Here is a 24821-nt window from a genome sequence, read left to right as displayed (position 1 = left end):
AAAATCAGCAAGGCTCTTGATCAGTAGCCTCCTGGAAGTGAACATGTATTGATGTTGGATGAGGACAAGACTGAACCAAAATTGAACTGTGATAACTGCGGTCAGACAGTTGATTGATACTTGCTATGCAGAATCTCACATGAAGAGTAGCCACTTGATACAGGTATTAAAGAATGGAATTTTTGAAATCAGAAGAGAACTCCATTCTCTCTTGTGTGATGAGTTGTACAGAACCTTGTACAATAGCCTGAAAAAATTCCCTCAAACAGCAGGGAATTTAATCAATAAATGTTACACGTTAAGTAACAAAATTGAATTCAAAACATCAGGGGAATGGTTTGTGATTGAAACGGTTTTGTCTGGCAAGGTGTCAGTTTGTGCTTTTTATTTAAACTGTGTTCAATTTACAGAGTAGAGAGAATCAGGTGAAGAAGCTGGGCATTGTTGTTTCTCTTGGAACAGGAAAGCCACCACAGGTTCCTGTCACCTCTGTTGATGTCTTTCGTCCCTCCAATCCATGGGAACTGGCCAAAACCGTCTTTGGTGCCAGGGAGCTGGGCAAGATGGTGGTTGACTGTGTAAGTATGATGTGCAGGAAGCATGCTTTTTGCCTCCCTTATATAAATGTACTATTCTTTAAATTTGGGTGTTTAAGGACTCGCTAGATTGGCCCTATTTTTGACTCATAGAATGGTTACAGCACAGAAGGAGGCCATTCAGTCCATCGAGCCCGTGCTGGCTCTTTGTAAGAGCAATCCAAGTTAGTCCCATTCCCCCACAACCCTGCAAATTTATAGACTCTCATAGACTCTTGTAATCTTTCCCAACCAAGTTCAAAACTAAGCAAAATCTGCCTTTTAGTACAATCCAAATATGTATGGTACTTGTTCTGACATCACAAATGCAACCGTGCACAATGGTTTCCTCATTATCTTCACTGCTGTGTTTCATGCTCCTCTGAACTTTCTGCTCCTGTTCTTGCTCTGCTGCAAGTATGTCATCAAGATTCGGCACAGCGTCTGCTACTCTTACTCGTTCTTTCCCAAGACCTCAAAGCTGGTATTCCTTGCCATCCTTGGCCTTCCCAACTCCTACAATCTACAAGGCTTTTGAAACCTAAGCTTGCTATCACCTAATTACTACTACTTGGCTTACATAGTCTTCCTTCCTGCTCTTTTCAATCCCTGCACCTTTACTTTGGTTTCTTAATAAAACTGGAGTAACTTATTAAATTAGTGGCTTTTAGAACTGGAGCAGACGTCACCAATTACTGGCACTGAACAATGAGTTAAAGTCCAAATGAACCAGACTGGCAATCTTTTTGAGTATCCAAAGACCATCTAAAATGGGGTGTTGGTGTAAATTTATTTTCTTTGTTTACTGTGGGGTGGGGGTGGGGGGGGGCGTAATAGTTATTATTGCTAAAATAACAAGATTCCCTTTTAAAAAGTGCATACGGGAGTTTTGTTTTCAAGGTCAAAGGTTGAAGAATATTTCAGTCCCCCGCCCCCAGGCTACACTGCTACATCTTCTAAATTGGCTAATCAGCGGAACTAGTGCCAGGCTGGCTGCCCTGTCCTCTCTGCCAGTGCAAGGTGTAGCAATTTAGAAGATGTAGCACATCATGATGGCCGGAGCATTATGACTAAACGCTTCCTCCCTCCCACCTCTGCAGCCATGTAATTTCCTGGGAGAGGAAAAAAAAAGAGAGAAAACCCATGGCCAATAAGGGAAAAAATAAACTGGAAAATTCCTCTCCGACCCCCTCAGGCGATCGAAGCCAGCCCAGGAGATCACACGGACCAAGTGTTATCTATTAAAGTCATTTACCTTCTGTATGATGCGATTTTTGCCCCAGTCGAGAACCGGTCCAGCTCCCTCTTGAAGGCAGAGAGTCAGCACCCGCCACACCAGCCGGCAAAGTATTCCACAGGCTCAATACTCTCTGGGAAAAGTACAGTAATGGGAACTTCTCCTTCTGTTTGTTAGTGCACTGATTCTGACGGTCGAGCAGTGGATCGAGCCAGAGCCTGGTGTGAAATGGTGGACATTCCATATTTCAGGTATGTGCTGGATTTAATTAGTCAAGGAGCGGCTTCAGTATGGTGGGGTCCCTCTTGTCACCTGGACCCCTTTGCAAAGATTAATCTATTCTACAGATAATGTGCAAGTACTCTAACCTTGGAGTTCAGTTAGGAATCATTTCTTACCCCTGAGATTAGATTATTGCTTCGCATTAACTGTTTGACATCTCCTATATTGTTATTTTTGGTAGATTTTCCTAGCATTACTCATGGGTAGTCTGTAGTCTGGTTGTGATGTAGAGCTGCTAAATTAAGACAGTGTTTAACCTGGCCGGTCCTTTTAAGACCACTGCTTAAGTCCTCCGAGCATGAAGCGGTCCAAATAGGCAAATCCAGGTAATCGTAGATGCTTGTAAATTCTTTAGATCACTTGTAGGTTGCCTGTTTGTAATTTTTTTGCTCCATGTCAGAAGAACCCAACATTGACTTTCTGGCAGACTTGCTTTCTTTTAAGATTGTTTTGCATATGTAAGAAAATGTGATGTCTGTAGTGTGACGGTTGTGTGCTCGATGTGAGACAGGTATATTAAACATTGCATGAGGCCCATTACTGTTTTGAATCTTGTTAACAGCAGTCTGGAAAAAAACTACCAGTTTGCTCTGCATTGTTGCACGATGATGCTCATCCTGAATGACCAACAGGTGTAATTAGTACAGTTTACAGCCCATTTTGCCAATGAAGTGCAGGCAAACCAGTCCTTTTGCGTGCTGGTTTGTCCTATTTGAATTTCGTGGGCCTGAAGGTTTGGAAAGGGCTGTTCTTACTGCTGTTGCTTCATGAGTAGATTAATCTCAAATCAGAATCCAAGATCCGTTACTATCCACAGGTTGAGAACTATGCAACGTAATGGTAACATCGATTTAAACTTTCTATATAGTCCAGAAGGCTCCAGAGTACGCACCTAAATGGCAAAAAGCCTGGCCACTCTTGTTTTAAAAATGTCACTTTTTCTTTTTAAGTATAGCAGATCTTCACTCTACTGAATTATTCCAGACTTTGACCTGTTCAGTAGGGTGGAAGTTTGGTAGCTCTGGAGTTGCATAGTAGGACATCATCAAACTCTTGCCTACCGAAACTCTGGATCTAATGAACTTCTCCTAGGCTTGGTGACTCACCCTGTTGGAGACCGTGTTCTGTATTTTCTGCGATGTTTTGTCGTGTTGCTGGGCTGGACTGTTCCATAGGACTGGTCTATTCTCAGTGCGGCTCCCTCATCCGTCCACGAGGTTTGGTAGTGTGTGAGGTCTTACCACAGCATGCGCTGAAACTGACTGGGAAGAGCTACTGAGTCTCACTGCATAAGGAGGCAGAGTGAACGAGTTTTAGGAATGTGGAAGTGCATGAAGGGATACTTGACCATATTAACTCTTTATTAACTCACTTAACTCACATAATAGGTTTAGCTACAGCACACATAGAAGCACAATTGTGTAATTACGTTTAAGCCTTGGTATGTTGATAATTAAGTTAGTTGAACAGGTGCTTAGTACAGCCTGGCCTCTCTTAAGATAAGGGTGTAGCTGACTACAGAATATAATAAGAATACAGTTTCTTGAACGGCCATGTGGCCTAGAGACTGGCTTCAGCCCTACTGATAACAAGAGACAGGAATGTAGGGAGGAAGGGAATGCTCAGGCCTACGTGCAAAAGTAATAAGATGGCTATGGATGTTCGGGGGGCAGGCTCACTACTTGATTGACCAACTACCTTTGCCAATAAAGAATGTATGTGTACGCCCATATTCTGTAACAGATGGGCGTTCTTTACTGAATTGTATAAACATGAGCTGTTTCACTGACTCGAGGAAGTTGTACCTTCAACCATTGTTTGAGGTGCTCTTCCACTTGTATACAAGTTGGGCTCAATAAAGTTTCTCTTTGTACTACTGGTTTGGGTGTTAATGCATTGGTATAGTGTTAAGTTTCGACAGGAATGAATCTGATTTGATTCCGTAATTTGTTTCCAGGCTCAATTCCCAGCTGAAGACAGACGTGATGTTGGATGAGATTGACGACGCTATTCTAGTCAACATGCTTTGGGAAACTCAAATCTACATCCACCAGGAGAGGGAGAGAATCCAACAGCTTGTCCAGCTGCTGTTAAGTGCTTGACTTTGGGGGGGGAAAGAGGAAAAGGAAGGGTAAATTAAAGATTGACAAAGTACGGCTTAGAAACCTCCATCCATCTTGATGCTGCAAAATCTGACCGAATATTTGACACAAATATATGTTTGATTTTTCTGATGCTAATAACTAAAACCAAACAATACTGTTCTGTGCTACAGTGCGCCATCTAAACTCACAGCGGCTGACCCCAAAGTTTTTGTGCCTTGTACAAAGAAAGTCAAGGAGGAGAACAAAAAAGCAGAGAAGAAATACTGATCAAGGGTGTACACACCCGAAAATGCCATAATCCTTCTTTTCTCTTTACAGATGCTGACTCACCTGCTGTTATTTCCAGCACTTTTATTTGAGAAGAAATACTGCTGTATTCGTGAAGGGTAGTTCCTGGTTTGTGGAAACTAGGAACAGGCTGGAGGGGCTGAATGGCCTACACGTGCTCCTGTGTTGTTATCAGATCAGCTTGAAACCTTTTGATTTCTCCCCCTTTAAAAATCCCGGGTCTACTGCAGTTTACCAATTTGGTATCAAATCTGTGAAAGCAGCAGCAGCACTCGGTATTGGTACGATGGCTCAGTGTGATTTGTACCAATTTCAAAGTATATCAAACATAACAATAATTGTAACCATGTGGAATTAAACACTTTTTTGATGTGTCTAGCTATAACCCTTTTTACTTTTAGTGCTGACATCACAGTTGGTGCTTTTTGTGCTGGACAAGAGAAACTGTATCATGAAAACCAAGACATCCCAAATACCTGGTCATTCAGGAGTATATTATTATTTAAAAAAATCTTTTTCGTCTTTGGTGCTGATCCACATTTCCCCCAAGTGGATAGTGAAAGTCTGTTAGAAACTGGCAAATCATTTGTCAGTTTGTGGACCAATTGACATAATTTGTTAATCACCAATAGGGTAAAGTGCATGCGAACTCCAATACTTTGCTGCTTTTAGAGGGGGCTCACTGAATGCAGCACAGCATCATGGGAATTCTTAATCTTGACCTAAATTCCACCAGACTTCTCATAGAGGGATTTCTTTGTGTGTAGTGGTGAGAGTGGAAGAAGAGGTTTTTTTTTTGGTTTTTTGTTGCAAGAGAAAGCAAGTATAGAGGAATTACTTTTAGTGTGGAGTAGTTTCTCCTCTTCCCTCCCCTCCACTACCCCAATTTAGTTAGCCAAGGAAATTAGTTTGGAGAGCCTCACTACATTTTGGGCTCGGATCAGTTCCAAGACAATTGTTTGGCTGGGATCGAAGTTATGAATCGATTGTGGGCAGAGCTAATTACACCATGGGCTGAATAGTGGAGGTTTGAGGATGGATAGAAATTCTGGAGTGTTGCTTATTACCTTTGGGGTCTGGAAAAAAATGTTGCTAAGCATTCCCTCTGGAGATCATCTAAGTAGTAGTGTAGAGTCCATGGCAGGATGAGAGTCAGCTGTGGCTCAGTGGTAGCACTCTTGTCTCTGAGTCAGAAGGTTGTGGGTTCAAGTCCCACTCCAGAGACTTGAGCACAAAATCTAGGCTGACGCTCCAGTGCAGTACTGAGGGAGCGCTGCACTGTCGGAGGTGCAGTCTTTCAGATGAGACGTTAAACCGAGGTCCCGTCTGCCCTCTCAGGTGGTTGTAAAAGATCCCATGGTACTATTTCAAAGAAGAGCAGTGGAGTTCCCTGGTGTTCTGTCAATATTTATCCCTCAACCAACATCCCTAAAACAGATTATCGGATCATTATCACATTCCTGTTTGTGGGACCTTGCTATTCATACTTCAACTGGGTCGTCCTGAGGTCGTGAAAGGTGCTATATAAATGTGTCTTTCTTTCTTTTGGAGTCCTTGAAAGAATGGATTGCACATTGACTCTGGGAAGAGCAAGCTTGATGGGCCGAATGGACTTTCCTCTACGCTTTCATCTGTTCTAATATCTCTAATTGACGCTGAACTGACGGTCTTCACAGTATGGGGAACTGTTTTGTTTTAATATATTTGAATTTTTCCACTCCCTTTTGGTGGTTCTGTTTTATGAAAGCTATGAGTCACTGGGTAATGTCAATGCTGCTTTGAAATGGAGACTAACAAACTATTTCATGTGTTTAAGCATAAAAGCTCCTCCCGACGATGCAAAGTGGAAGGTTCAAACTGGAATACGGAGTATTTCTGTTCTGTCATCTGTGTTTGAAGTTCCTAACTTAATTTTCACTAATGGTGTATGATGTGATTACAATAAAATGATAACTATAAGGTTTCAGACTGTGACTATTTAAACAAAGAAAGTTCACTTCAGCAAATGGTTAAATTGTACCCTTGGAAGGAGAATTTCAGCCATCACAGACGGTTGTAGATAATTCACAATAATACAGCAACTCTCTTTTTATATAGTGTTTCTCACAGAATGAAATATCTGAGCCTTAAACAAGATGAGGGAGATGGATAGTGATTAGGAGGGGGAGATTTCAAGGGGAGTAGTGGGAAGTGCGGGGGGAGTCTAAAGAGACGGGTTTTTAGGAGGGTGGGAGATAGCATGGCAAGAGAATAACAGCTGAAGGAACAGCCTTCAGTTGTGGTATGGAGAACAAGCATTAGCCTGGTGTCAGAGGAATGGATGATGTGTGTGGGGAAGTGCAGTTGAAGGAGATTGCTGGGAGAGCATGGAGGGGAAAGATTTGAAGATGAGACGGGGAAGCTGTAGAAAGTTTGAAATTTATATTTAGAGAGAGCATTTATTGACTCAAGCTCCATAATCCGCCAAGGTGGAATTTTAATTTTTAGAAGTGGTGTCGATCATTTTGACTACTCTCATGTTACCAAGTGTAGGTGTCAGAATAAGGCCATTCTGGGGTTTGCCCCTGAACTGAGGCACATTGTTGCAGTTAAGCAGTTACTGGGGCAGCATCAACCCTCAATTCCTCCAGCCATTGCCCTTCATAGTCAAAAAGGGACAGGTTTACTGGGTCAAATGGCCTTTTCCTATATGTCAACTTGGTTCAATTGGTAGTACTTTTACCTCAGATTCAGAAGGTAATGGCTACAAGTCCCTCTCCAGCACCTGAGCACATAATCAACACTGACAATCAAATGCAGTACTGAGAGAGGACCACACTGTTACAAGTCTTTCAGATAAGATTTTAAACTAAGGACCAAGGGTCTGCTTGTTCGGTTGGAAGGTGAAGATGCCGTAACACTTTCTGAAGAAGAGCTGGGAGTTCTCTGTGTCCTGGCCAAAATTCCCCCTTCAACCAAAACCACAGTTCCACTGATCGTTCCTCACATTTACTGTTTATCGGACATTGTTTTACACAGATTGGCTGCTGCACTTGCTTACATAAGTGACTGCACTTCCAAAGTAGTTCATTGGGCTGTGCAGTGCTTTGGGACGTCCTGAAGATGTAATGGAGCTGCTATATAACCACGTTTTCATCTCCTGTTCCCAAAAAATTGTCATGATGACGCGATCAACAGCGTGTGTGTAAACAATATTTTAAAAGTCTCCATTAAAAACAAACCATTCTGTTAACCACCGATTTAATATTTTGAGAGGATGTTGATGGTCAGACTTCCTGTATTGAATATCCAGCACTGTCCAGTGATATTGTTATAAATGTAATCCAAATTGTTCCTATATTTGTTCTTCCTAGTATATTTTATATAGACTCCGAATAAACTGCGGTGACTACTTTTTTAAAAGAGGGAAGTCATCGCATCGTAATTAGGACTTAACTACACATGACCTGTCCTGCCACTGTTAATTGCCCATTTCAAAAAATGCAAAATAAATTCCGTGCCCTGTAATTACATGAGACACAGTATAGGTGGTGCTGTCTACTAGGAGACATTGGTTCAGACTGATCCAGAAGCAGTTCATCGATAACAGAGAGTTAGGGGATACCCTGCTTTGAAACTGGGTTGTATGAAATATGTTCAGCAAGTCTTAGTGACATTCCGTGCTCATTTCAGGGAAAATATGCAAGCAAGCAGAAACAGCTGATCTGTTGGATAGGAATATATAGTACTGAGCGAGATGGAGAGCGCTGGGTAAAATATCCATTGCTATTGTAGCATATAAGCATGTGGTATAAACTGAATTACTGATCTGGGAACGCTGGGCTTTGCTCCATGTTCATTCACATTCACTTCCCCACTGGCCAAATCATATACTCTTTTCCTAATCTTAACTCTGTAGCTTGCTGACTGAGCTCCGAAATATCTCTCTTGCAGCCAGAAGAAAAGGGAGGCTGTTGTCACATTTGGCTGAGCTGGAGAGGAACCAAAGTGCTAGAGGTGAGTGTTCCCACCCAGCCAGTCCCATAAGATATTTTCTATTTTACTTCCTTTCTCTCCCTTTCCTCGGTACAGTTGATGCTTGAGGGTGGGTCACGTTGTGCTGACTTAGAGTTGTATCTGATATACCTTCCCCCAGCAGAACGCCTGCCGTCGTTTCCTTTGATGTAATGCACTAATAGGGAAGCAAAGTCTAGCTTCTCACTAAAGCATAACCTTAACCACTTTAATTTTTTTCCAGGACAAATTCCATTGCGGTTATTGCAAGCGTGAGTAATAAAGTAAAAGGAACGCCCCTTCGGTTGTCTGGAAGTTCCATCCCATCGTTCATCTCTGTGTAGTTTTGTTAGACAAAACTTTCCCAGTTGCTCACCGATTCATACAGGAGTGGGAGGGGTTAGGGCTGGGAGCTGGGGAAGCTCAGCTGTTCGATGTTGCTAGTAGGAAGGCTCCCTTCTTCCCTTTGAATCCCTCTGTTGCATTGACAAGGCTTGTATTCCCTTGACTATAGAAGATTAAGGGGTGATCTAATTGAGTTGTTTAAGATGATTAAAGGATTTGATAGGGTATATAGGGAAAAACTCTGCCGGGAGAGTCCAGACCAAGGGGGCATAATCTTAAAATTAGAGCAAGGCTGTTAAGGGGTGACGTCAGAAAGCACTTCTTCACACAAAGGGTAGTGGCAATCTGGAACACGCACCCCAAAAAGCTGTTGAGGCTGGGGGTCAATTGAATATGTCAAAACTGAGATTTAAAATGTCTATTAGGCAAGGGGATTAAGGGTTATGGAACCAAGGCGGGTAGAGTTAAGATGCATATCAGCCATGATCTAATTGAATGGCGGAACAGGCTCGAGGGGCCAAATGGCCTACGCCTGTTCCTAAGTTCCTAATCCCACTTTGACACTATAAATTTCACGTCTGGTTTAAAAAAAAAAGCAAGGTACCCCAACTAATATCCCCGTGTCTTCTGGGATGGGAAAAACCTTCTCCATGTTCTTCCAGCACTAAAGTAGCAGTGGGGTGGCTTTGTCTTTTGTGCTGCCAACATCACAGGGCAAGCTCCAGTTCCAGCTTCTCCTGCTTGCAGCTCGTACCAGCGAGCTTGGCCCTGGTTCCTGCCACTCGAATGCCACTAGCAACAGTGCTGAATCCCCTGCATCCGACTGGCCCCTCTTTACCCGCATCATTTGGGAACAAAACCCTGTGAATCAAATATGAAGAATGAGGTCTATAATTTCAGCCAGTGAGATCGCTAGAAAGCGACACAAACATAGTGGTTGAATGATTATCATTAGCCAATGACACTGTCCAAAACTTTCATGCCAATTTTATTATCATATACTATAGCTTATAGATTCTGTGCAGTACTGAGGGAGTGCTGCACTGTCAGGTGCTGTCTTTCGGATGAGACGTTAAACCGAGGCCCCGACTGCCCTCTCAGGTGGACATAAAAGATCCTATGGCATTATTTTAAAGAAGAGCAGGGGAGTTCTCGGGAGTCCTGGCCACTATTTATCCCTCAACCAACATCACTAAAAACAGATTATCTGGTCGTTATCACATTGCTGTTTGTGGGCCCTTGCTTTGCGCAAATTGGCTGCCATGATTCCTACATTACAAATGAGTACACTTCAAAAATGCTTCATTGGCTTTGGGACGTCCTGAGGTCATGACGGGCGCTGTATAAATGCAAGTTTGTTCTTTTACTATTCGTCATTGCTGTTCAGAATTCACACTTCCTGCTCCCTACATTGTCTGGGATTGCCACCAGTCAGTTTGTTTTTGTTAATAATGGGCTGTCTTTTTAATTGTAAACCAGAGAGGAAATCGCCCATTACAGACTACTTGCCAGGTGTCAGTCTCCAGAAGCAGATAAGTAATTTGGTGCTGGTGGCAAGATCTAGGGTCAAGCTGGAAGATGTGAATCGAGATGTACAAGCTCAGGTGCTGCCCAGGAGGTGGAGGGTAAGCCCTGTGGTGGCAAACCTCAGCACCGGGGAAGGTCCTCCATTAGTGCAGCACCACCAAGAGCGGCCGCCAAGTAAATCCTCCTCATCGAGGGCTTTCCCTTTCACCTGCACCCAGAAATTTGCAACTCTGGAGCTCTTACCATAGGAACAGGAGTAGGCCATTCAGCCCCTCATGCCTGCTCCGCCATTTGATAAGATCATGGCTGATCTGTGATCTAACTCCATATACCCACCTTTGGCCCATATCCCTTAATACCTTTGGTTGTCAGAAAGCTATTTATCTCAGATTTAAATTTAGCAGTTGAGCTAGTATCAATTGCCGTTTGCGGAAGAGAGTTCCAAACTTTTACCACCCTTTGTGTGTAGAAATGTTTTCTAATCTCACTCCTGAAAGGTCTGCCTCTAATTTTTAGACTGTGCCCCCTATTCCTAGAATCCCCAACCAGCGGAAATAGTTTCTCTCTATCCACCCTATCTGTTCCCCTTAATATCTTATAAACTTTGATCAGATCACCCCTTAACCTTCGAAACTCCAGAGAATACAACCCCAATTTGTGTAATCACTCCTCGTAACTTAACCCTTGAAGTCCGGGTATCATTCCAGTGAACCTACGGTGCACTCCCTCCAAGGCCAATATGTCCTTCCGAAGGTACGGTGCCCAGAACTGCTCACAGTACTCCAGGTACGGTCTAACCAGGGTTTTGTATAGCTGCAGCATAACTTCTGCCCCCTTGTACTCTAGATATAAAGGCCAGCATTCCATTAACCTTATTGATTATTTTCTGCACCTGATTGATTGTGTTAAATTTTGCATAATTACAAAAGCAATGATTGACACATTATAGGACCTGTAGCTCTTCTTGTGCAATATTGTATTTAATGAAACAGAGATCTAAAGAAATTCTGTACTTTATATTTTTACATAAAAGCTTAGCTGGGCTAAAATTGGCAACATTTAAACTGGTTCTGTTACTGCTTTTCACTTTTCTATAGAATCATAGAAAGATACAGCACAGAAGGAGGCCAAATGGCTCATTGTGCCTGTGCCGGCTCTTTCAAAGAGCTATCCAATTAGTCCCACTCCCCTACTCTTTCCCCATAGCTCTGCAAATTTTTCCCCTTCAAGTATCCAATTCCCTTTTGAAAGTTAATATTGCATCTGCTTTCACCATCCTTTCAGGTAGTGCGTTCCAGATCATAACAGCTTTCAGCGTAACAAAATATACAGGGTGTGTAACAGCAGGTAGCGTTTGTGTATTCCAGGGTGTGTAACAGCAGGTAGCGTTTGTGTATTCCAGGGTGTGTAACAGCAGGTAGCGTTTGTGTATTCCAGGGTGTGTAACAGCAGGTAGCGTTTGTGTATTACAGGGTGTGTAACAGCAGGTAGCGTTTGTGTATTCCAGGGTGTGTAACAGCAGGTAGTGTATGTGTATTACAGGGTGTGTAACAGCAGGTAGCGTATGTGTATTACAGGGTGTGTAACAGCAGGTAGCGTATGTGTATTACAGGGTGTGTAACAGCAGGTAGCGTTTGTGTATTACAGGGTGTGTAACAGCAGGTAGTGTATGTGTATTACAGGGTGTTTGCATTACAGTTTGAAACAGAGCAGAGAAGCTAAGCAGACATCAGCCAGCAATCCGTGTTCAGTGCACGGGGCCCGCCGCTCTCACACGGTGTGTGTGGATTGATGAGGATCTGACCAGGTGGGACGGTTTTGGTGACAACAGCTGTCAACACATTCTGACCATCTCATTCCATCCACCTCTGCTCTCGGTGCGTTTGCACTTTTGTTGGTCCGTGGGGGGGGGGAGAAAAATAAGGAAAGAAAAGTTGTTGAACTATTCAGATCCTTTTTTAAAAATAAAAATCGCTCTTTAGCAGCCTTCGTTGGAAAGAAGCCGAAGTTCCTGTCGGGGAGAGAGAGAGAAATAAATAAATAAGCAAGTGCTCTGGACTCGCCTTGGGGAAAGGGAGCAAGGATCATGTTTATCACCGGCCGATGAATAATTAACAAAATGATCCGCCTTTCATCTGGATCGTAGCCGCAGATGTCAGTCGGATCTCCCTCAGCCCTTAAACCAAGATAATTTATTGACAGTGGGAAGAAAAGTTCATTTCAAAAACTTTCCTCCCCTCCACAAGCTTCCAAAAAAAAAACTGTTCGCAGTCATCTCGACCATGGCTCGCTTAGCGGATCAGGAATATCAATCGACCCTGAACACCTACCAGGTGAGGCCAGTGTGCTGAGAAACTATCTCTCCATCTATATCTGTAGGAAGTGCTGCAAGAAATCCAAAGCTGGATGGTCGCCAGTTTAATATTGTTTCCCTAAGAAGGTGCAATTTTTGTTTTGGAGACACCTTTGGTGTTTTGTGATCTCCATTCAATGAACTGCAATCATTGTCACAGAGATTTTTCCCCCCCAGTGGTTAACATTTAGAACCATTTTGTTGCTGTTTATTTTCTTGAAAGTTAACGTTGTGAACTTTACCACCTCTCGAAAGTCGCTCCTTTAAAACCTACCTCTTCTACCAAGCTTTTGGTCACCTGTCCTAATATCCCTTTATGTGGCTCCGTGTCAAATTTTGCCTGATTACGCTCCCGTGAAGCGCTTAGGGACATTTTACTATGTTAAAGGTGCTATATAAATGCAAATTGTTGTGTGATCTGAAGAAATGTGAAACTCGGGCCCAGAATTTGCTGGCAGAATAACGATGCGTTTAACAGTGCTCGCTGTCATTAGTGTGTCAATAACCCATCAATTTGTGGTGAGGAAGAGATATGCCGTGAGCTGCGGACGATTTGCGCCCCACTCCCCCGTTACGAAAACGGCCGCTCGCCCTCGACCTCCCCGGGAGTTTCAAGAAATTGCAGCATTTGCACCGTAAATACGAACTAAGCTCGCGGCAGAACGTCAGGGCTGGTTCTTAACGCCGTAAGGATCTTTTTAATGATAAGATTTATATTCCTGCAATGCCACAGCCTATCCTTAAATCTAATCGGTGTAGGAGATAGACTGTTGGATCCATTGTTCACCAAACTCCCTGATGCCCCTTGACACCAGCTCGCAGTTCCAGCAATTTGCGACGCCAAAAAAAAAGTTCCAGCTGAAGGGTGAGAAATAAAATCTAATAAACGGGGCGTGCTGCGAGGTGCCTCACTCCGGCAAATTCTGGGCCACATATTATTGCAGTTATCTGGGTTTTTTTGGGGCGGAGGGGATTTAGTTCTTGTGATGTTTGGATAGAAGGGTGGGAGTCCCAACACACATCCCATACCTATCCGTTGAATCAGAGGGGAAAATCGCAAATTGCAAATCGGAAATAAAAATGGAAAGTGCAGCTTCTGTAAAGCTATTAGCTACAGGTGGAGGCTGTTCCTCGGAATTCTGGCCAAAAGTCTATGCTTAGAATGTTAATCGAGCTTTTCTCTTTACAGATTCTGACCAACCTGCTCTGTACTTGCAGGTTTTTTTTGTAGTGTTTGGATATTGGGTTGGATAGAGTCAGAGGTGCAGTCACCCTTAGGGGCAGCATCGATTTTGAAGTTTAGATATAAATTGGGCTTCCTTGAGCTATACAGGCCAACAGGTACCGTGTTCAATTCCTGGGCTGTGTTGATCTGCGTCGCTACAATGGCCTCAACACGCCGGGATTTGGCAGAGGTAAATTCAACCAGAGTTGCCACTCCTGATCACCGTCCCTTGTCCCCCAATGGCAAATGGGTGTTTGTGGATGTCTGGGGAGGCCACAACCTGACTCAGCTGAGATGCCCCATGTTCCCACATTCATGTAGTCTACCCAACAGTCACTGTCCAGACCTCAGCTGTGAATTGCCACTTAGTGAAGTAGTTAGAGGGCTTCCAGCACAGAATGGCTAAATGGGTACGGTAGTGTAGTGGCCTATGGTCTTGGACTAGTAACCCAGAGGCCATGAGTTCAAATCTGGCCATTGAATAAATCTGGTAACTTGTGGGATGACAACAGAAAGAATCTTGTCAGAACCCAACTGGGTCATTCGTGTCTTTCAGGGAAAAGAACCTGTCATCTACCCAGTCTGGTCAACACGTTGTTGACTTCTAATGCCCTCTGAAGTGGCCTAGCAAGCCACTCAAATTGTAAAAACAATCACCATTGGAAGGCCCACCATCACCTTCTCAGGGCAACTAGGCATTGCCAATAAATGTGGCCTTGCTAGCATCGCCCACATCCTGAGAACAAATAGAATAGAAAAAGGGGGAAAAATATTTATTTTGTATGGGTTTGGGTTAATACTTATTTAAGGAGTGATTATTCTTGAACTTTTTACAGTGTCACAGTGGAGGAGAGTTGCATTGTTCTATAGACTTTGCTGTGTCCCTGGAAGTTCTCAGTTCAATAAATTTTTTCATAGTTACCTAGTTTAGGAGTTTTACTACTTTTGTAAGACCAGACGTGACTGGCAATGTGGCCATTAATCATTGCACACGCTAAGTAAAGCTGTCACGTAGCACTGTTCACTGTGGAGTTGAGACTGCTTTAAAAAAGGCCCTTTTTAATAGCATGCATAGATCCCAGCCTCAGAAGGTGAATTTAAATGGGTAGTTTGAGTAACGCTGGACCTTTTACAGGAGGCATTTGTAATTCTTACCTGTGAGTACACTTCAAGAAAGAAATTGGCTGTAAAGCGCTTTGAGATGGTCCTGAGGTCGTGGAAGGCGCTATATAAATGCACGTCTTTCCTTCCTTCCTCCCCTTCCCTCCCTCCTCCCCAGAATCGATGAGGTGCATTGTGCTGCACCAGCTGGCATTACCCGTTCCTTAGTAATTGTTGCCAGGAACCATTCAGCATAAAGAAAGAAAGACTTGCATTTATATAGCGCCTTTCACGACCTCAGGACCTCCCAAAACACTTTACAGCCAATGAAGTACTTTCGAAGTGTAGTCACTCTTGTAATGCAGGAAACGTGACAGCCAATTGGAGCACAGCAAGATCCCACAAACAGCAATGTGGTAATGATCAGACAATCTTTTAGTGATGTTGCTTGAGGGATAAATACCTGGGAGAACTCCCCTGTTTTTCTTTGAAATAATGCCATGAGATCTTTTGTGACCACCTGAGAGGGCAAATGGGTTAACGTCTCATCCGAAAGACGACACCTCCGGCAGTGCAGCACTCCCTCAGTGTCAGCCTAGATTTTGTGTTCAACTTCAACTTCTGACTCGTAGGCTACCCACTGAGCCATAGTTCATGAGCAACTGGGGGTCAGAATTGGGCAGATGTCTGGCCCTGTCTGAGTAAGTAGAAGCAAGGAGTTATGCAGACAAAGGGACAGTTCAAATGGAACTGCTTCAAATGCTTTAACGTTCAACAAAACCTAAGCAATGAGCTCCTCCGATAGCTCAGATAGTAAGTGCAGAGTCCAGTATGGAACTGTGCTCGAACCACAGTCTGTGCTGAGTGGGCTGATTTCACCAAAGCAGTGGGATAGGGCCACTAGAATTGGGCTTGGCTCGTGAGTACAATGCATTGTGTCGTAGTATCACACAGCAAAGAAGGAGGCCGTTCAGCCCATCGTGCCTGTGCCGGCTCTTTGAAAGAGCTATCCAATTAGTCCCACTCCCCTGCTCTTTCCCCATACCCCTGCAAATTTCTCCGTTTGGTAGGGTGTATCCTCCATTTATAAACTTACAGCCCATTTGTTAAATAAAAATGTATTCTACAAAGGCTAAGAATTGTTAGGAACCAGAAAATACCATTAAACCCAATAAGCCTGCTTCTCTCTCTCTTAACATAAATAAAAGCTCCTCTGAACAGCATTATCACCATATCCCTTAATCTCTTCTCTCAAAGGAGTCTAATTGCCCCTTGAACTCATTTTCAGTTCAATGGCCTTCACTGGCAAGGTATTCCATAACTCTGCTACTTTTTGGGTGAAAATGTTCTAACTGCCTTCCCTTCCTGTCAACCGTGGCTCAGTCGGTAGCACTCTTATCAGGAGGTTGTGGGTTCAAGTCCCACTCCACGGACTTGAGCACAAAGTCCAGGCCGACATCTCAGTGCAGTACTGAGGGAGTGCTGCACTGTCGGAAGTGCCGTCTTTCGGATGAGACCTTAAACCGAGGCCCCGTCTGCCCCCTCAGGTGGGCGTAAAAGATCCCATGGCGCTATTTCGAAGAAGAGCAGGGAAGTTTCTCCCAGGTGTCCTGGTCAATATTTATCCCTCAACCAATATCACTAAAACAGATTATCTGATCATTATCTCATTGCTGTTTGTGGGATCTTGCTGTGCGCAAATCGGCTGCCATGTTTCCTACATTACAACAGTGACTGCACTTCAAAAGTACTTCATTGGTTGCAAAGTGCTGTTGGCATGTCATGAGGTTGTGAAAGGCGCTATATAAATGCAAGTATTTCTTTGTTTCCTAACATCCTGATTTTTAACTTGCGTCCCTGGTGTATAAACCCCTTGGCCAAAGCAACAATTTGCTTGCATCAATTCTGTCGAACAAGAAAGTGAAATTTTGGGGCCTTTACACTAACAGCCCCTGGTGAAAGTCAGTGAATTGAAGGTGGTAGTATTAGTTGGAAAGGATTATTCACCGATCCTAAACTCAGTAAGGTACAATAGGCCCGACCCATGCTATGGAATGGTAAGATATCGATCCATAACTATGATTTTGAAAGGACCCCTTTAAGATTGGACAGGATAAGAAAGAAATGTAACAGACCGTCTTTGCTATGTCATGTATTTCGTCATTTATTCCACACAATAGGGAACAGATGAATCATTTTTCTGAAAAAGCAGTGGTTTTTTTTCTCTTGAGACCTCGAGCTGAGAACAGAGACATGCTGTCTGCATGAATGAATGTAGGCCAGATTGTTTGATCTGGTAATAAATCAGATAAGGAGTGGCTGTTTTGTATGGAGGGTCAGCATAAATTTCTTGAGTGTGTACCGGCAGCAAACAACCTTGCTTGATGCTAGCACATACATAAGGACAGGAGTAGGCCATTCAGCCCCTCGAGGCTGTCCCAGAATTCAATTAGATCATGGATGATCAGTTCCTCAACTCCATTTTACCTGCCTTTCATTCACAACCCTTGATACCCTTATCTAATAAAAACCTGTCGCTCTCAGTCTTGAAAATTCCAATTTCCCCAGCATCCACAGCCGTTTTGGAGGGAGAAAATGTCAGATTTTCACTACCCTTTGTGTGAAAATGTGCTCCCTGATTTCTCTTTGATCAGCTCATACTTGTTCAAGTGCTCAGTCACTCTGTCCCCGATGATAGATTCCTGTAAGTTGCCCACAATTGACATTAAACCGACAGGCCTGCAGTTTTGTGGTTTCTCCCTCCTTCCTTTCTTCTTAAATAGTGGAGAAATATTTGCAATTTTCTAATCCAAAAGCACAATTCCTGAATCTAGAGAGCTTTGGAAAATTATGACTAACACATCTGCAATTTTCCCACCTGTTTCTTTTAATACCCTAAAGTGGAAACCACCAACTCCTGGAGCTTTGCTATCTTAAGTCCCATTATTTTCTCCATTAATATTTTAAAAAAAACTTCTATAAAATCCAATAAGTTCTTCCCCGTAACTTATTTTTAGGTTACCACTTGCATTTTGTCCTCTTTCTCCGCTGTGAAAACCGATACAAAGTATTAATTTAACAAGTCTGCCATGTCAGTGCTTAGTGTCACTATTCATCACTATTATTCATCACCATTGTGTTTGAAATCTGTTTTGATTCATGGTCTTGTTTAATTATGATGATACCTGTCTTTTTTATTTTACTTTCTACTAGTTTGAACTTCAATGGGAAGGGAAGTCTCTAATCCAGTCTAGTAATCCAGATTTTTCCATGTTTTCCTCCCTCATACTTCATTATATGTGTTGGGGTTGTGGACAATTTGTGACTGTTTTAGTCCCATATAAAGGTTTTGATCACTGGGTAAGTGTAAGATTTTTGTGGTGATATTAAAGTGGTGCTTGGGTATAAATCTTGTTCATCACACTCCAGATGCGACACTTTGTTACTGGTGCAAAACAAATTTTTTTAAAAAAAGAAAGCTAGGCGATTGGGTGCTTCTGACCTGCAGCCTGTAATTGAAAAGCACATTCCAATCTACGTAGGTCCTTGACCATAAAACAATTAAACTCTAACTGACCCGAAGCTCTGTTTACTTAACAGCAATTATACTTTGTGTCCTTCAAGGAACACAGTTCCACATTAGCAGCAGAATAATACCACGAGTACGTCACCCTCGTGTTATAAAAGACAACATACTCTTTGCAGGCACAACTCATGGAATGGCAATCTTTTAAACCAATTGTACTGATGGGGCTTTTTACAGTTCAAGTGAACATAGTATGAAAATGTCACATGCACCGAATCTCGCAGTTAGTGCAACATCTTATTTGCAACTTTGTGAAACTGGTTAAGACTTTGCAGATGTTGGGGAACGATCTGTAGAAGCAAGCAATGGATGTTCTGAGAGATCTGCTCGTTCATGGATGGATCCAGACATCTGTTCATCTTGCTGGTGGCAGCCAGCGGTCGGTGGCATTGGAGAAACCCAAATTTACATACATTGTTACCTCTGGTAGCTTTCTGGTTATTGGCGACAAGTAAACAAACCCTTAATCTAATCTTACCATGAACACCAAAAGGCCCGTGGGGGGTGGGGGGCACATTTTTATGGGTCGAATGGGGAAGGGAACTTCCTGCGATACATCTGTGATTCCCGACTTGGGAGGTCCGGAAGAACACCGGCTGCCCAAAGTGGAAAAGTGTCCCATTTCCCAGCAGTAGAAATTGGCTTCTGTAGTCCATAAAAAAATACATTGAGGAAGTAGTACCTCCCGTCCTCGTTAACGGTGCAAACAGCTGCTTGAAGTCCTGAGTTTGCCTGGAATCAGCGGAGCTTTAAATCGGTAAGTACTGAACTGCACAAAATAGTCGTCACGGTCAATAAGTTTTAAGCATCGCCTTTGTGATTGACTCCTGTGGTGATGACAAATGGCTTGCCCGATATGTGCGGCTGCCCGTGATGAGTGCAGACGGTGTAGGTTGTGGGGACTGTCCTTCCAACTGATGCATAGAATGTACAGCACAGAAACAGGCCATTCGGCCCAACTGGTCTATGGCAGTATTTTTTATGCTCCTCCCACTCTACTTCATGTTACAATAGGAAAGTTTCTGTGAGGGAGTTGGAGGCAGTAATTCAGTCTTGGGATCCAGACGACAACTGTTCTTGCAATGACGGTTAATGACACGCACCAGACTTCTTGTTTGAATTACTGTTACCGCCTCTCAACTATCATTCCACCTCTACATATTGGAACCTGACCCGATAGAACCTTCGAAGATATTTTCAAATTTTGTCTACGTTTGCTGGCTGTTTCTTTTTAAAGCCAGATAAAATATATAAAACACCTTTCCTTACATTGTGGAAAACAAGAGAGAAAAATATCAAGTTCTATTAATCAGTTAATTGATCCTAAACCTATCAGTTTAACAGTTCATTATTTATTAATAACAGTAAGCCCGGCCAGTGTACGGGTTGTATTCTTAGCTCATTAAACCATTTTGGACTGATCTATTGGAAAGTTGTAAGGGCTCCACTCTGCTGGTGTTAACCACAAAGTGTCCAAAGTGCTGTAACTATTCTGCTGCTCTTAAAGTGACCTGTCAATACTGCAGGCTTGCCCTGATGGCGGTACTGAGCCATAAAGACCAGGGCAGTCCCAAATTCGATTCCTGGCCTGTGCTAGATGATCTCTGTGGTGGGGCAGTAAGGATGCCAACAGTTTTATCCTTGGCAATCGTGGGCTAGAAAGAATGAAATAAGCCAGGGGGTCTTATCTTGATTTCCATCTGGCGATTCCTGCTGGAAATTGCCTGGTTTCTCCACGCTCGAAGATCCAAAGGCCTCATGGGCCTGCAGCTATGCTCTGATTTCCTCCTTGATGTTTAAGCACATCGCCCAGCCAGAGGGCAGACCTACGCTTGGAGTCCCTGGGCCAGGAGAATGGCCTGGAGGAGGAAAAGCAAAGGTATCTGTCACCTGCCACGCACAGCCCATAGAGGATAATCTAGCTATAAGAACATAAGAACATGAGAAATAGGAGCAGGAGTAGGTCATACGGCCCCTTGAGCCTGCTCCGCCATTCAATCAGATCATGGCTGATCTTCGACCTTAACTCCACTTTCCCGCCCGATCCCCATATCCCTTGATTCCCTTAGAGTCCAAAAATCTATCGATCTCAGCCTTGAATATACTCAATGACTCAGCATCCACAGCCCTCTGGGGTAGAGAATTCCAAAGATTCACAACCCTCTGAGTGAAGAAATTCTACCTTATCTCAGTTCTAAATGGCTGACCCCCTTATCCCGAGACTATGCCCCCTAGTTCTAGACTCTTCAGCCAGGGGAAACAGCCTCTCAGCATCTACCCTGTCAAACCCTCTCAGAATCCTATATGTTTCAATGAGATTGGCTCTCATTCTCCTAAACTCCAGAGAAAATAAGCATGACGATAGTCAAGTAATATTAATTAAATCTCTACGCGTGAGGTGACCACTGGTGTTGGAGAGTGACTGCTGCCCCTGGAATCGTGACCCAGTAAGGGACCTTTAGCAGAAGATGGGGAAGGGAGAAAATTGGGGAGTTTCAAAAATAAAATATTCGGACATGCTCTGAATTTCCTTATAATTCTGCTTTAATATTGCAGAACAATTTTAGTCTCATGAGTTTGAGACTTTGTTATTTTGCTATGGTGACATGGCCCTTCTTGAGTCTTCAGTTAATTAGTTGTCTCTCCTTTATTTTCATTTTATTGAGGTTGCAGTGTATGTTATAAAATTAGAGATGGTGCTGAGTGGGTGTTAAAACTGTAAATTCATTTTGAGTTTTCATAAACTATTTGGACGTCACTCTTGTATGGCTGTGGGATGGCAGCTGGACCCATGGAGCAAACTATCCTGATGACTCCCAATCTTCCATTTGTATCAGTTATTCATTGGGCCAAGCCTTCCTGGAAAAATAATGACCTGTTAACGACTCATGCCGTTATTAACGCGCAAGTCGTCCAGCAAGTTCAAGGGATGAAATACATAGGAACAGGAGTAGTCCATTCAGCCCCTCGAGCCTGTTCCGCCCATTCCAGCAAGATTTGGCCCATTGTGTTCTGTGCAGCCTGAGGGATGGTGTCCCAAAGTCTCTACAGAACTGTAAGGAGTTGGTCAAGTCCCCATAATAGATGAGGGACTAAAAGTAGGCTCCCAACCATTAAGTTCCCTCAAAAAAATCTTGCATCATTCTTCTAAATTGCTAAAAAGTCTTCAGATGCGGAATTCTGATTTTTTTTTTTGCTTTTTCTTCCTTCCGTCATTGATTAGGAAGGTTTTATTTGGACGCTGTTTCAGCGCTGCCTACATAATAACAGTCACTGCACTTCCAAACGAAAGTAATTGTGCAAAGCTCTTTGAATGACAAAAATGGTGCGATATAAATGCAAAGTATCCGTATACATAAAGTATGACTTTTGTACCATGAGGTCATTCCTGATTGGCCAGGAACAACACAATAATTTCCAATGTCTGTTATTATATGAGTAATAGTATTTTCTTTTATTGTATTGAATAAAATACTCAGTAAACAGGGTGATCTGGCCAGACCTTGATCCAAGCAAGATGTATTTGTCATTGTAATTGCCTGCGGTGTTTGGTTGTATAACTGTTTGTGTTTGATTGCAGAATATAATGGAACAATTCAATCCTGGACTGCAGAAGCTGGTGTCACTAGGGAGCAACTTTGTGAGAACTTTCAGAAGTAAGAGTTGAACTGGAGGGTTTCTGTGATGTTTAGTTCATTTATTAACTTTGTTTTAGGGTTTGTTGAAATCCAAGATTGAATGATAACAGAAAAGAGTTACTAAGGTTTAAAATGACTTCAAGCTCCAGCTCGCAGACTGCCTAACCTGGATCCAACCAGTCGCCCAATTGATTGTTAAGGGACTCTCTATATCTCTATATCAATGATTTTGAACATTCACATTGACTGAAGATTTGTTCCAGTACCACTGGGGACTTTGGCTGGAAAGTGCTGTATGGTGCAATGGCATCCAATCATTATCTGAACCACTTCACCCATGTCTTGGCCCCATGTCCATTCTGCAGCCAGGATGAGACTAGGTTACACCATCCTAATCCACAATGTGAGGGGGCTGCCTCTGAACTTATGGCTACATTTCTCCCCAACCATGTTTAGAAAGAAGAAAGAAAGAACTTGCATTTACATAGCGCCTTTCCCAAGCTCAGGACATCCCAAAGCGCTTGACAGCCAATTAAATACTTTTGAAGTGTAGTCACTGTTGTAATGTAGGAAACGTGGCAGCCAATTTGCGCACAGCAAGGTCCCACAAACAGCAATGTGATAACCTGTTTCGGTGATGTTGGTTGGGGGATAAATATTGGCCAGGAAACTTGGGAGAATTCCCCTTCTCTTCGAAATAGTGCCTTGGGATCTTTTATGTCCACCTGAGAAGGCAGACAGGACCTCGGTTTAACTTTCTATCCGAAGGACGGCACCTCCGACAATGCAGCACTCCCTCAGTACTGCACTGGAGGGAGTCAAGTGTGATGTCCAGGTCCCTAATGATGGCCACATTGGAAATCCTGGTCCTTGGCCTGTGGGGTGGGGAAGGGCTGGTCGCCACCCTGGATGGCGGGGAAGTGGGGGTCGCCACCCTGGATGGCAGGGAAGGGGGGGGCCTAGATTTTGTGCTCAAGTAGGACTTGAACCCACAGCCATCTGACTCAGGTGAGAGCGCTACCCACTGAGCCATGGCTGACACCTAATCTATGTTGCCCAGTGCTGAGGTGAGCATGTCAGAAGACCTAGTGGTGGAACTGGTGAGATCTGTTATACAGGGGTCACGAATGCGTAAGATTGCTGTGGAGGGCCTCTGCAGTGGCTTGCCCGTGTTTAGCGCTGTGGCATACGCCTGGGCCACTGTGGAAGATGACCACATGGTGCCCACTGGCGTGTGTTTCCATGACCAATGGGCACTGTATCATTAAATCTGATCATTGTTGCTAAAAAAAGAAAATGACTGAGCATTGAATTTAGTTCATAGGAGCTGTCCTTTTGTTTTATTAGTTTTGCCCATGTTAAATTAGGATGTTGATCTGATGGGTTTGGACTTTGACCAATTCCACCAGTTACTGGTCTGCACAAACCATGACACTTAACATTAATAAATGTTCATACTCTATCATGACATGTTGTGCCGTGGAACTGGTGGGGAAGATGCTCAACCTCAGAGGCCAGTGTAAAATACTGCACATGGGGAAAAACAATGGGTGACTCCATGAATGGTGTTGAAATAGCTAAGCATGAAATTCAAAGCGATCTAGGGGTCTTAGTACACTCGTCACTCAATGTTCTCAGCCACGCTGGAGCAGCCATCAAAAAAACCATTCGAATGCTGAACTATATAGCCAAAACAGTAGAGTTCAAATCAGAGGAAGTCACACTTAAACTGTATAGTACTGTAATCAGACCCAGTTTTGAGTACTGCATCCTTTTCTCGTCATGTCGTCACAAGGGTGATAGTCAAGCCTTGGAGGCAGTTCAGGGAAGGGCCAGGAGGCTAATTTGTCACATCAAAGGCTCCAGGAATTTAGATTTTTCAGCCTTGAATGGAGGTGACTTAGGCGATTTTATGAAGGTTTATAAGATAGTAAATAGTATGGAATATGGCTTCAAACTAAATTGTGAGAGTAGGACAAAGGGGCATGGGTTCAAATTAATTAAAGGGAAATTTAGGTCAGGGGGTTCTTCACACAGAGTGATCAATACTTGGACTTGTGGAGATAGAAACCGTTGACTCATTTGAGAAATAATTGGATACCATCTTGGTTTGTTTTGATATACAAGCTGAGATGGGCCAAATGGCTTTCCTCCTACATATTTAGTTTGTAAGTCTCTCAACCTCAGCAACAAGAAGGGGAGACATCTGTCTTGCTCTGTTTAAAGGGAAATGCTCTCTGACAGCTCTGATGATGGCAAAACTGATTTTGTAATTTAGTAGACGTTCTGGTACCCTTCCAGGGACATGATGGGGGAAAGAGTCATGGAGTCACAACTCCTCCTTGTAACTCAACCACAAAATATTAATATTTATGCTGAAGACTCTAAGTTTATCCAGTGAGTAGTTGAGCCTTATAGACCAGGAAGGCCTCAGATTCAGTCCCCAGTCTGTACTGAATCAGCTGATCTCAGCCTGGGCAGCAGTAGAGCTGTACAATTGGCCTTGGTGTCCCTGGGTTAGGGAGGGGAGAATCAGCCAGGGTTCTCCTGATCGCTATCCAGCTTC

At 43.3% G+C, this 24821-nt stretch overlaps 2 protein-coding genes across 6 annotated transcripts in view; both read left to right on the top strand.

Annotated features, from left to right (window-relative positions):
* The window catches only part of pla2g6 (phospholipase A2, group VI (cytosolic, calcium-independent)), a 123371-nt gene extending 116925 nt beyond the window's left edge, over positions 1–6446 (top strand). For all 4 annotated transcript variants that reach the window (XM_067974560.1, XM_067974557.1, XM_067974559.1 and 1 more), the window contains 3 exons: positions 411–578; positions 1990–2063; positions 4052–6446. In XM_067974560.1, coding sequence (XP_067830661.1) covers positions 411–578; positions 1990–2063; positions 4052–4196 — 387 coding nt within the window. In that variant the 3' untranslated portion in view covers positions 4197–6446. The remainder of the gene's footprint in view (positions 1–410; positions 579–1989; positions 2064–4051) is intronic.
* Positions 6447–12506: 6060 nt separating this feature from the next.
* The window catches only part of LOC137305369 (BAR/IMD domain-containing adapter protein 2-like 2), a 51676-nt gene continuing 39361 nt past the window's right edge, over positions 12507–24821 (top strand). For both annotated transcript variants that reach the window (XM_067974207.1, XM_067974206.1), the window contains exons 1-2: positions 12507–12685; positions 22198–22273. In XM_067974207.1, the coding sequence (XP_067830308.1) occupies positions 12635–12685; positions 22198–22273 (127 nt within the window). In that variant the 5' untranslated portion in view covers positions 12507–12634. The remainder of the gene's footprint in view (positions 12686–22197; positions 22274–24821) is intronic.

Source organism: Heptranchias perlo, chromosome 40, assembly GCF_035084215.1.
Source record: "Heptranchias perlo isolate sHepPer1 chromosome 40, sHepPer1.hap1, whole genome shotgun sequence".
In the NCBI taxonomy this organism is placed as follows: domain Eukaryota; kingdom Metazoa; phylum Chordata; class Chondrichthyes; order Hexanchiformes; family Hexanchidae; genus Heptranchias; species Heptranchias perlo.
Note: the sequence above shows the minus strand (reverse complement) of the source record. Positions and strands in the feature narration are given on the sequence as shown.